General features: G+C 41.1%; 1 protein-coding gene across 1 annotated transcript in view; it reads left to right on the top strand.

The window, feature by feature from the left end:
• The first annotated feature begins 9,613 nt into the window (after nt 1-9,613).
• CUNH11orf88 (chromosome unknown C11orf88 homolog) overlaps nt 9,614-12,828 on the top strand; it is a 29,905-nt gene continuing 26,690 nt past the window's right edge. Inside the window, exons 1-3 of the mRNA XM_008832806.1 lie at nt 9,614-9,855; nt 10,302-10,340; nt 10,801-10,871. Of these exons, the coding sequence (XP_008831028.1) occupies nt 9,630-9,855; nt 10,302-10,340; nt 10,801-10,871 (336 nt within the window). The 5' untranslated portion in view covers nt 9,614-9,629. The remainder of the gene's footprint in view (nt 9,856-10,301; nt 10,341-10,800; nt 10,872-12,828) is intronic.

Below are 12,828 nucleotides of genomic sequence, written 5' to 3'. Positions count from 1 at the left end.
CAAATCCTTTCCTTTTGAAATAAGAGAGTACTTGTTTTGGATTTTACAGAAGCCCACAGTTAAGAGACTTTTAAAAGAGACTGAACTTTTAAGTGTTTGGATTTTTTAAGGACTGTGGGTTTTAAGGTTGTACTGTCTTATGTTGTGATATTAACATCATATCTTGGGGACAGAAATTGGAAAGTTATGGTTTAATACTGATGTTTGTGTGTCAAGTTGACAAGGAGTCAATTGTGCTGGATAGGTTTAGTGTCAACTTGACACACCTGGGTTGAGGGAGCCTCAATTTGGGAATTTCCTCTATTGGATTGGCCTGTGGCCATGTCTGAGGGGCGTCTTCCTGATGAGTGATGTGGGAGGGCCCAGCCCACTGTGGGTGATGCCACCCCAGGACAGGTGGGCCTGCATTGCATAAGAAAGCAGGCTGAGCAGGGGCCAGGGGAGCAAGCCAGTAAGCAGCATTCCTCCATGGTCTGTGCTCCAGCTTCTGGCTCCAGGTTCCTGCCCTGAGTTCCTACCTTGGGCTCCTAGATAAACTGTGACCTGGGATATGTAAGCTAAATAAACCTTTTCCTCCCCAAGTTGGTAGTAGTCAGAGTATTTTGTCACAGCAATAAAGAACAAACTAGGACACACATCTACAAGGCAATACCTATACCTAAGGCTCAGAGAACATTGAAGAAAGGGGCTGGAGAGATGGTTAAGAGTCAGTGGATCAACCTTCCTGTGAGATAGTGTCTTCTAGACATGACGGGATTGCACCCATGAAATCTCAACAATATGGTTGCCTAAACAAGACATGCATAATAACAATACTAGTTTACATGGATGGGGGGAATTTCACAAGGCCCTACCTCTAGATTAGGAGCTACAAGCAATCAATGACTGCTGGGAGAGGGAGATTCAGTTTTCTCCAAGAAGGAGCTCCCTGATGGGTTATCAAATCCCAAGTGGTCATCCCTAAACATGTACATAAGATCAATACTAAATAGACTCCATAGACCCTGTGGGAAGGGGATGACAATACTATTCAAAGAAGAGGTTATGAATTTGAGATGAAGTGGGAGGAACACAGGAGCAGTTGAAGGGGGGCGAGGAATGGATGGAAATGATATAAATACAGTACTCATGTATAAAATCCTCAAAAAAATTTAAAGTATGAAAATTTGTTTAGTGTTAGTTAAACTTTATCTCTAAAAATGAAGTATTTTATGCTTATATCAATTTAAAAATGGGCAAACTAATTATTATAATTATTAATGCATATCTACAAATCAGTGGCCTTCACTGTGACATTTTCATGCACACACATACCATGCTTTAGTCCTATTCACCCTGTCTTCTCTTGCTCTTGTCCGTCTCTTCCCTCCCCCACCAACTTCCCATCCTTAGTAAACCCTCTTCTACTGTCATGTCTTTTTTTTTTTTTTAGTTGCCACATATGATTTAAAAAAATATATATGATACAGGGCTGGAGAGATGGTTCAGTGGTTAAGACCACTGGCTTGCTCTTGCAGAGGACCCGAGTTCAATTCCCAGAACCTACATGATGGCTAATAACCGTCTGTAACTCTGGTTCCAGGGGATCTGACACCCTCTTCTGACTTCTGCCAGCATTGCATGACATGGGTGTACCTACCTATATGCAAGCAATACACTCATACTCATAAAATAAAAATAATAATAAAAACATGATACTTGTCTTTCTGTGTTTAGCTTATTTTACTTAATTTGACATCCATTTCCTACAAATGACATGATTTCATTCTTTATGGATAACTACTACTCTATTGTGTAGGTAGACCATATTTTATTTATCTACTTGTCCATTGACAGGCACCTGGGCTGATTGTGCACCTTGGCTATGAGGTATATTGTACCTCAGTAAATATGGGTAGTCAGGTATCTGCTACAGAAATTATTTTCAACATATCTAAACTGAACTTTAAATTTGCTGGATTTCTGAAGTAATAAACAGGATTATAATCAGCCATATTTAAATGAATATTCCTTATAGTAGTCCTATAAGTTCCATTTTAGGCTCACCTATCCATTTGCAAATGCATGCCACATAAGAGTGGGGGAATATAGATGTTTTAGCAAAAATTCCCTCCTATCAGTGGAAGCGTATCTCCTGATAACAGTACAAGTAAATAGCACCATTTTATAAAACAAGGAGTTGATTTTATATATATTGAGTTGATTTTATATATATATATCAACAATGAGTTGATTTCATATATTTTTATATATAACTCAAACTCATTATTTGAAACCACAATTAAAGGAAATTACATTAAGAGTTGAAACAAATTTTCAAGTTTTAAGTTAAAAACCAAGATAGCCCAGTAAAAGTAATTCAGAGTGGGAGAAAATATTTATACATGTAGTACACTAATTGAATAAATGTATCTGTGCATGTATCCACATTTTATGCTGCTATAATTAAGTAATAAATTCAAAATAAAGTTGGAGGGTAGGTGAATGATACTTTCATTCATGGAAGATACTAGTCCCATGTGTACCTTTGAGCCCAGCACTCAGAAAGCAAAAGCTGGCCTGGCCTAAGAAAGTTCCAGGCCAAGTAGGGCTACTTAGTGAAAACTTGTCTCAAAAGACAACAAAACAAAAGTTACATGAAATGGAAATTACCAATTGCTCAACTGAATATATTAAGTTCAAAAGGAAGTAGAGAAGAGACAAAATGAAGATGAGCTGGAGACACCATGGAAGATTTTTACCCATAAAGCAAGATTTGAGTTTGAAATTCAAACAGGCTGTAGATGAACTAAGAGAGAAAGGAACACTATAAACTTAACTAAATGCAAACATGATGAAATCCTTGAGACATAATTTATGAGTCTAGAGGACATAAAGATAACAAATGAGTTATAAAATTGCTAAACCACATATAAGTTCTAGACAGGAAACAAAAAGGCTTAAGGGCTAAATAAATATAGTAAAAATAAAAGCAAAATAAGTGCACACGGATTGATGCCTAAGAGAATGGAACAAGTTTTTTTCATTCTTTTAGATAAATTAGTTGACAAGGTAGTTTCCTCCTTCTGGCTTCATGGGGTTAAAGAACGCATGCCACGGCTCTTAAGGAAAATACATTTTCTTCAACAGTGTTCATCTAGACAACTAGCTAGCTGTATTGAAACCCTAAAATTGCTTTCACAAACCTAGGAAATCCATCTGAGGTTTAAGTGGCAGAAGCAACCAATGGCCAGGGAAGTTATTCTGTCTACACAAAGCCTAGAGAAGACCGTCTTATTAAACATGTGCCTAAGTTCGATGTCAGTACCAAAAAAAGAATAGTATATCGCTGTCACCTACTGTGTCCTTCCTGAGTGGACCAGGTGTTGGCAGATGGATAAAGAATAAACTACCAAACCTTCCTTGGAAACATCATTCAACTCTATGGATTTAACTTATCACAGTTTCAGAAAACTGCTAAATCGCTCTTTTCAATACTGGCCTATTTTCAGAGTCCCAGCTTAAATATTTAATTCCATCACAGGTTCTTCCATAACCTAAACCTACGTTTGCCTAGACCCAAACTTGTAATTATCCTCGGGCTAGACTCGTTACCCTCAGCTCCCCAACTAGTCACTGGAAGCTGGAAGTTGATCTTGTTAAATTGTTAACCACCCTTCTAAAATTTCTTTCATAAAATCTCTCTTATCCCATATTTCCCCCATCACTCCATATCTAGATTTATTAAAATAATCTCCTAAATAGAATTTTAATCTCCTCTTTTTTCCTTTTGTAATCTATGCTACATTGACCTCCATAAAACAAAAAAATACTTTATATGCATCAGGGGCTCTCTTTCCAGAAGAATGATATTAAAAGTCCCTGGATTAACATTTCAAGTCTTCCTTGGCCTACCTCCTCCTAGATTTAATTTAACCCTGTCTTTTCTAGGTATCCTTCTCTTCATTCTAGTCTTTGGTGATTTTCCTTATCCTTTTTTGTTGGCAGTAGGATTCAGGATTCCTGAAGCATTTACTAATCTAACCTTGACATTCAATACATTTATATCTGGCATAAATATAATACATAAGCACTCATTGATGCATTAATATAACTATCTGAATATTAATTTATATATTATTATCATGTGTTAATATGATTAACGTAATTTAACTCCCTTAATTAATCATCTAGGTATACAAATTGTCTATCCTTCCAATTAGACCATAGCTCCCTGGAGACTATTCTCTAGAGGTGGAAAATATGCAACATGTTTGCTCCTACTGATGAGCTCAACTACGAGCTCCAGCATCTTTAAAAATGAAGCCTATTATCTGGGTGTGGTGCCGCAGCACTTGGGAGGCAGAGGCAGGCAGGTCTCTGTGAGTTTAAGGCCAGCCTGGTCTACATAGTGAGTTCCAGGCCAGCTGGGGCTGCGGGGAAGACCCCTGTCTCAAAAAGACCAAAAAAAAAAAAAAAAAAAAAAATGAAGCCTACATTGTTTCTGATGTACCTAAAAGATAAATTAACATTTTATATTGAAAGCAACAATATTGATTAATCAATAAGTATAACAAGAAGCTAATTAAGAATCTAGTGCACTCTTCCTAATGAGAATACAATGAAATGGAACACAAAACATGGGGGTTATAAAAACTGCTGGTAATTCATTTCAGCTCAGTGAAAATCCCCTCTCATAATTAAACAGATTCATTGATTTGTAGTTCTTCAAAGGCACTAAATTGACTTCAGTTTAGTCTTGCTTCAACTTATAAACTAGTTCCTAAGTAAGCATTAATATCTGACATTTGAAAATCTACATTAAAAAAAAAACAAAGCATGGGGGAGGGGCTGGAGAGATGGCTCAGCAGTAAGAACACTGATTGTTCTTGCAGAAGATCTGGGTTCGAATCCCAGCACCCATATGGCAGCTAACAACTGCCTGTAACTCCTGTTCTAGGGGATCCAACAGTCTCTTCTGTCCCCGTGGGCATTGCAGGACACAGGTACATTTACCTACACGCAGGCAATACACACATACGTGTAAAATAAAAATAATAAATAAAATATTTTTTAAAAGCATGGTTTTATTTCCTAGGAAAGACTATGCATTTTAAAAATAAGTTTTAAAAGAAGCTGATAAAGTCTATTACTTTCTAATTAGTGTCATTCTTCATTTATTGCTTCCTTAACAATATCCTTCAAAAGCTGCAGAAATGGCTGAGCATAGTGGGGAACATCTATAATCCCAGCATTTGGGAGGTGGAGTCAGGAGGATAAGGAGTTCAAAGCCAGCCTAAGCTACATGAGAGACCCTGTCTCAAAAAAAAAAAACCAGCAACTGTCCAAAATGGTGTGCTTGTGTGGAAGGGGAGGAGGCTGTCTCTACCTCTCTAGCCTTTTATCTAGATGTTTTATCTAAAAGTAGTAAATTAAGCCAATAAAAATTTCCCAAACTAAAGTAAGAAGTTTTTGTTTTGATACTCTCTTGGTTACCCCCAAATTGCCAGCCCCACCCCATCTCCTCAGAGGTCCTTCCTTGTCTCCTTGATCACCTAAAGCCCATAAATTAAAACAGTCAACAGTTCCTCTGCAAGGTGCCTTCCGGGAGCTGTCTAACACAAATGCAATCTTCTGTTTGGGCATTTTAACTACCGTAAGCATTCTTACTTAGATTAAATCATAGGTCTCCCTGGTCTCCAGGCATGCCTAGGCATGACCCAAAGATGCACTGGAGTTTCTCTAGTAACTGCAGGCCATATCAACAGCAATCCTAAGAACAAGCATTCTTTTTTTGTTTTTTTTTCTCAAATAGAACTAGACCACACACATTTTTGTCATTTTGCTTTTTTGGTTGTACTTCATACAAAACTTTTTTAATTACTTAATCAAATAATGCATCTTGATGACTTTTTATATGAGAGGTTTTTTCTTTCATTATCTTTGAAGAAAAGTTTTTAAAATCTAAATTTCAAGATGTCTAGTGGGGCTATAGCCTTGGACGGCAGCAATCAACCTCAGGTAAGATTATTTAAGATGCAACTAATGGTCAAACAACATTAGCTAGGTGGAAGCATTAAATATATGGAGTAAAAGTGAGCAAAATTTGAAAGAACTGATTTTGTAACAATATCCTCACAAAATATATAAATCTGAATCTTATTAATGGGATGGCAGCTATTTCTACTCATTTTATCCCTATGCAGTCATTTAAATGATTGTTTTTGTAGCATCCAACATTGTGCCTCCCCCAAATACAGGAAGAATGAATATAAAATACAGTTATTTACGAATGATGTCTTTTGCAAGTTAATTTTTCAATTAACTGGCATTTTCTATTTCACTTTGATTCCTTACTCTTCACTTTGGTGTTCATAGAACAATTTTGCCTTTGAAGAAAAATATATATGCTGTCTTTCATATTCAAAGATAATGCTATGTACTCAAGCTCATTCTTGGGACATTCTTGGGATTTTAATGATTTGAGTTTGGAATTTGTATTGAATGATCCAGATTATTAGCCCCTGTTCATGTTACTAGTGGCATCTCCGAGACCATTTGGTGGGTTTAGAGAATCAATGTATAGCTAGGAAGTTTTCCTTTCTGGACTGTAAGTTCTTCTGGGTCAATGAAGAGTGTTATTACATTGCGTACATGAAGACCACCACCATCTAATGAGGCTACTTCCTATTGAATTCCACAAAATTTGTAATCAGAAAATATTCCTTATTCTCTCCACTCATTAATTTGATTAAAAAGAGGAAAGAGTAACTTGAAGTATTGGTGAAGATCACCCAGAAATCCTGTCACCGTCCCCTCTGCCCATCCTATTCCAAATATACACAAACACATCCACATTATCAGATGTGAAATTGTAAGAGCAAGGAAAATGTAACTATTACAAGACTTTGTCTCTCAGGCTTCCAGACCTCACTCTGAATGCCCAAATCTACTCTTGCTTCAAGGACCTACTCAGATCTCACCTCCTCCATGATTGTTGTCTGGCCCAGCAACTTTCATTGACAACCCCCCTCCCCCCATCTATTTTTATTAGTAAAATCTATCGGTTTGGTGATTTTATACTGTCTGGAATGGTAAACAATGTGTGTTACCACCTAGAATCCCTGTATGGACCGAACAAATGTCCTCAGAGGGTACTCAATGTATTAACAGGCATTTAAACAGAATATGAAGTAGAAATAGTTTTCCTCAAGGCTCATCTTGCAAGCACAGAACTGTGACTTTGATCTTAAAAGGGCCACACTTTGACCTATTAAGGCGACCGGTTCACTATTTGACTTGAAGATTCACCCCTGCCCCCATGTAGGGCCCTGTAAGAGATAAGGTCCTGTCCTGCGGGTGTGAAAGCCTCAGGTACCTGGGAGGCCATCTGAAGAAACTTTGAGTGGGCTTGGGGGTTCCTTGGGCAATAGCGGAGGAAAGATGGAGGTCTTTGCCCCTTCTGCTCCCCCAGGCACAGAAACTTTTCAAGCATCCGTACCCCCATCCCCCAGGCCTCTTCCCAGGAGGCCCCGCAGGGGCCCGCCCACTGCCCCTTCTGGCAGCTTCTTCTGCCCGCCCCTCCCCCACCGGCGCCCGCCCCGCCCCCTCGGCCACCCGGTTCCAAGGGCGGTTGGTCGCCCGGCCACGGTCATTCGGCCAGTAGGAGCTGCGGGGCGACGGGGTGGAGAGAGCCGGCTCCTGAGTTGGGGCTAGCGACAGAAGAGAAGTTGTCCGAGGCGGGTCAGACCCGGCGGGAGGGAAGCAGGAATCCGGCCGGGGAACCCAGGGGAGCCGGACTGCGAGGGAGGGTCCCGGGGGCAGAGGGCGATAGCTGGGAAAGGGAGCCCGGGTCACCTGGGGACGCGGGGCCTGCGCAGCCACCCCGCGGGAGGGTCCCCGTGAGCCCCGGGCGCCCTCGCTGCATCACCCACGGAGTCCAGGGATGCGAGCCGTGCCTCCGGGTACCAAGTCGGCACTGCGGACCTTCGCCTGCGGTAGCAGCGGGCGCCCGGTGCTCGGTTTGTAGGCAGTGTAATTAGCTGATTGTACTGCGGTGCTGACAATCACTAACTCCACTGCCATCAAAACAAGGCACAGCATCACCCGCAGCCGCGCGGAAGGAGAAGCGGCTGCGGCAGCCGGGCGGAGTCCAAGAGCCAAAAGCTGAAGCCGGAGAAGGATGCGTCAGCAAGTGGCAGCCCGGAGGGTGTCAAAGTGCGAGTCGCCTTCAGACCCGCGGGCTCCTTTCTGTAAGGGCCGGTTCAGTCCTTAGACATGTCTAGAAGTCAACGCAAGAAGATTCTGTCATGCAAAGAAAGCGAAGTCAGTGTTGACTGGCTTTGAGTTTGTTGTTGTTTGGAGGAGACCCCCCACATAAATTCACTGTGTCCCCCTTACTTTATTGAGTGGGACATTCAAGCCAGCGACCAAAGTCACCCACAGTTTAGCCAGTGATTTGCCTGTCACAACCAACGTCTGAGAACACCAGTTTGAGCCTGCAGCCTGAGTCTAGTTACTAGGCAGTGTAGTTAGCTGATTGATGGTAGTACCAATCACTAACCACACGGCCAGGTAAAAAGACTGAGATTCGTCCGACTGAGCTGCCTGTGCAACGGGAAGATGCTGATATCATCTATTACCTATTAGAAGTGTAGGCAAAGGGGAAACTAGCACTTGGCTGCTAAGTAGGCGATGTGTACAATATGTGTTTTTTTTTTCCAATGATTTCTTCTTTAGAAATACTGGGAAATAGGTTTTTCCCTTATCTGACAGGTCTGAGTATTTCTGACTTGTAATTATCAATCTTTGGACTTTCTCTGACACTATGTTGTTAATTACAATCTGAAGAATAAAGCACCATGAAGACGTCAGTTATGGATATTGTCTATTTCCAAAATTGGCTTTAGGATGTCCATCTGAATTCTTGCCAATCCCTGAACTGATTAACTGGCCAATCACTGAAAGGGTTAAATTGTTCCTAAATTGACAAAAATCTCCAGGGAAAGCTTTCACACAACTTGGTAGCCCCTTTTATAGAGCATATTAAATGTTTTCATAATTTTTCATTGGGGGAACTCAGTCCACTTAGGGGGGTATAAGGTAATAACGGCTGCACTCTAGGCAACTTTGGGTGGGCATGATCAGTAAATGTAGTTACAATTGAAATCTAACTTGTTTCCTAAGATTTGGAATAAGATTTGGAAAGAAAGGTCACAAAAACTATATCCATGGGTACTTCTCCCCCCTGCTGTGGACTAGGACTTTAATCCCCTGATGAATCTTCCAGTGCTGACACTGAACTTCCACGGTTTGGGATGCTGATTTGACCCTTGGCAAGCTTGTCCAGAAGCGTTTTTTTGGGGGGGGGGGGGGGGGGGCTCTTTAAATGTTACTTTATTCAGCTATTTGCGGGGAGAAAGGGACGCTGACTTGGGATCTTAAAGGCTAAAGTGCCCCTCCGCTGACTCCAGGACAGGACACCACAAAGCTGAGGCTTTGACGCCAAGCGCGACTGACGGTGAAGCCTGTGATCTCAGCAGAAGCTGGAGGAACGACGCCTGCGGAAAATGAAGGCTTTCCTGCGGTGACTGTTAACTTGACGGTTCTCCTGGGGGGGGGGGGAGCTAAGGGACGCGTCCTGAGTCACCATGGAAACGGGGCCCAGTGCCGATCCAAGCTTCAAAAGGGAATCCCCTGAAATTTGCTTGCCCGGATTACTGGTGTTCTCTGGCTGCTCAGAGCAGGATGCCAACTTGGCTAAGCAGTTCTGGCTCCGGGCATCCATGTATCCCCCTATCGAATCTCAGCTTGTACTGACAAGAGGCAGCAGTCAGCGTCTGCCAGTGGCGGGGACCTCTAAGAGTCTTGTGTCAGGTAAGTGAAGCACCTGCTTCTGGAGGGAATTTCTCCAGTTACCAGGAGAAACTACCCAACCTAATTCTAAAATGGGAATCTGCAAGGTATATACAAATAGTAACAGGTACACATATATGTATAGTTCCTGAAACTTTCCAGCAGTTCTTCCACCCTAAAAGAATCCTTGTGACATGTAAAAATACATCCTGAGTGTCACTTAAATTGTGGATTCTACTTGGCAAACTGTGTGGATTAATCTAAGGTAGTACTTACCTTAGTGAGTTCAAACTAAAGCCCTAAAGTCAAGCCAAGTCAGCTTTAGGAACCAAGTTTGCTGACTGAGGAGCCCTTAGGCCTGGGTTGTGTTAAAGTGCTCTTATATGGTATTAGTAGATATGGAAAATTCAAATTCCTTTGATGCTGTGGTCTTTGCAAATGACTTACTTTCCTTTCGTATTTCTTAGAGAAAAGTTCTGCCCAGCCCCTTCCCCTTGATCATAACAGTAAGTACCAAGTTTAATACCCTTCAGTAGCTAGATGCTAGTTTATTCAGAAAATCAGTAACAAAGACAAGTCTACAACTTTACACAGAGGTATAGCTTTCTCAGCTGCATGCCTAAAACAGCTTGCTCTGGGACACACACTTATCCAGAGGATCATAACTAAATTTCTGTAACATGTCGAATAGAAGTGTAGAGATTAGAATCTCTGCTCCTACAGACATGTTCTCTGTAGAGACCTTTACTTGTCGCCACTCCCACTTAACTCTCATCTAAAGAGATTAGAGATTTCCTCCAGCCATCGCTAATTAATTCAGTCTCCAGTTATTTATGAATCTGGTCATAAATCTTCAATACTATGTATTTGTGTGTCCCTTTCTATTCTATTAACCCTTATTCAATTTCATAGCAATATTATTATAAAAATTGTAAGGGTATTTCAAATTTGATTTATTTCCTCTAGAAGAAACAAGTGTCTTTGCTAAAGCCCTACAGATTCAGGAATCTGAGGAGAAAGCAAAGTATCTACAAAAGGTGGGTCAATATTTTATTTCTTCTTATTTTTGTTACATTTTTAATAATTTTGATTTTGTTTGTTGGTGCTGAGGATATTCTATTTTTAAGCACATGCATATAAAATGTGTTCTGTTGGGGGCTGGAGAGATGGCTCAGCAGTTAAGAACATTTGGTGTTCTTCCAGAGAACCTGGGTTCAAGTCCCAGCACCACACTGGGTGACTCACAACCACCTGTAACTCCAGTTCCTCAGCCTCCGATGCTTCTTCTGGCCTCCACGGGTACTCACACAGACACACACATACATATAAACTTGAAAAATGAAAAATTGTTGCCAGGCCTAGTAGCATAGACTCCTAATTCCAGCTCATGGAGAAGCCAAGGTAGGAGGATCAGAAGTTGAAAGCTAGGAGCGGAGTTCAGTGGTTAAAGGTACTTGATGCACCAGCTTGAAAATCTGAGCTAAAGTGATGAGCACTCATGCAAAGAACCAGATGTACCTGCGTGCCCTCATAACCCCAGTGCTGGGGGTGGGGCAGAGACAGGAGATGGCTAGGGCTTGCGGACCACCAGTCTAGCTCCAGCTTCAAAGACCCTGTTTTGAGGAAATAAGGCAGAGAGTGATAAAGCAAGATACCTACCCAGTGTCATCCTCATGCCTCCACATGGAAGTGCACACACATAGGTAAATACCATACACACATACTCAAATGCACATATACCCACAAGAAAATGTAATTTAATAAATATTTAGCAAGGATTTTTAAGTCACAAAGATCTAGAAAAAAACATTAAAGGCTAGCCAGAGTTATAATTAGTTCAAGGCTTCCTTGGGCAGCTTTGTGAGACTTTTGTAATTAAGAGAACTGGGGATATAGCTCAGTGGTAGAGTGCTTACCTAGCATGTGGGCGGCCCTAGGTTTAATCTCCAGTACTACAAAAAAGATAGTTTCTCTTAAACTTTCTCTACTTTCAGTCTCTGCCAAAGCTCAAAGCTATACAAGAACATCAGAAACAGAAAGAAAGGTGAATTCACACTTTTCAAAAAGGCCCCAAGTCCATATTCTAAAAACAAAAACACTGTAAGAACAGGAAAAATTACTGTCTTCATAGGTCAAAATCAAATGACCCAGTGCCTGAGCCTATCAGATGGGCCTATTTTGACTGAAAGGTGAAGCTAAGGGCATTCGTGTGCTTATACAAGAACATCAGAAACAGAAAGAAAGGTGAATTCACACTTTTCAAAAAGGCCCCAAGTCCATATTCTAAAAACAAAAACACTGTAAGAACAGGAAAAATTACTGTCTTCATAGGTCAAAATCAAATGACCCAGTGCCTGAGCCTATCAGATGGGCCTATTTTGACTGAAAGGTGAAGCTAAGGGCATTCGTGTGCTCAAGCCTTTCTTTTTTTTTTTTTCCTTTTTCTTTTTTTTTTTGGCAGTCATGTGATACAGCCACAGCGATTAACACAGTGATTCATAGCAACACTTTGTTTAGTTGATGGATAAATTCTACACTCCTGAAACTATTCCTCAATTATAAAAGCAAAAAACAGAATATTTGTTCTGCTCTAATATCTTTATTAACTGAACATATTGGCAAATTCTATAAGGCATGTTAGGAATTCTACATACATTGCAGAACAGTTCCCTTGCACTTTCTGATCACCATAATTCACTTTGTGGCCTACTAGTGATTGTTAAGGTTCAGATAGCCCCGCCCCCTCACCAACAGGGTCTCATGGACTTCTCAAGCTCCTGAGAAAAGGGAACTGAGTTGATAAGCACCTTGGTCTTTGAAGTCCAGAGAAGCGGACTTTTCTCCGCTGTTTGGCCAACACAGCAGGCTTCCCCTTTGATCTCTTAAAGAGGACAGGTTTTAACAGTCCCATTCTCCCACTCCCCCCCAACTTTAAAAAAAATACATCTTCCCGCCTTCTGTAGGAAGCAGAAGCCTCCCCCTTTAAAAAGACTC

The sequence above is a fragment of the Nannospalax galili genome, unplaced genomic scaffold, assembly GCF_000622305.1.
Source record: "Nannospalax galili isolate Female #2095 unplaced genomic scaffold, S.galili_v1.0 scaffold335, whole genome shotgun sequence".
Taxonomy (NCBI): Eukaryota; Metazoa; Chordata; class Mammalia; order Rodentia; family Spalacidae; genus Nannospalax; species Nannospalax galili.
Note: the sequence above shows the minus strand (reverse complement) of the source record. Positions and strands in the feature narration are given on the sequence as shown.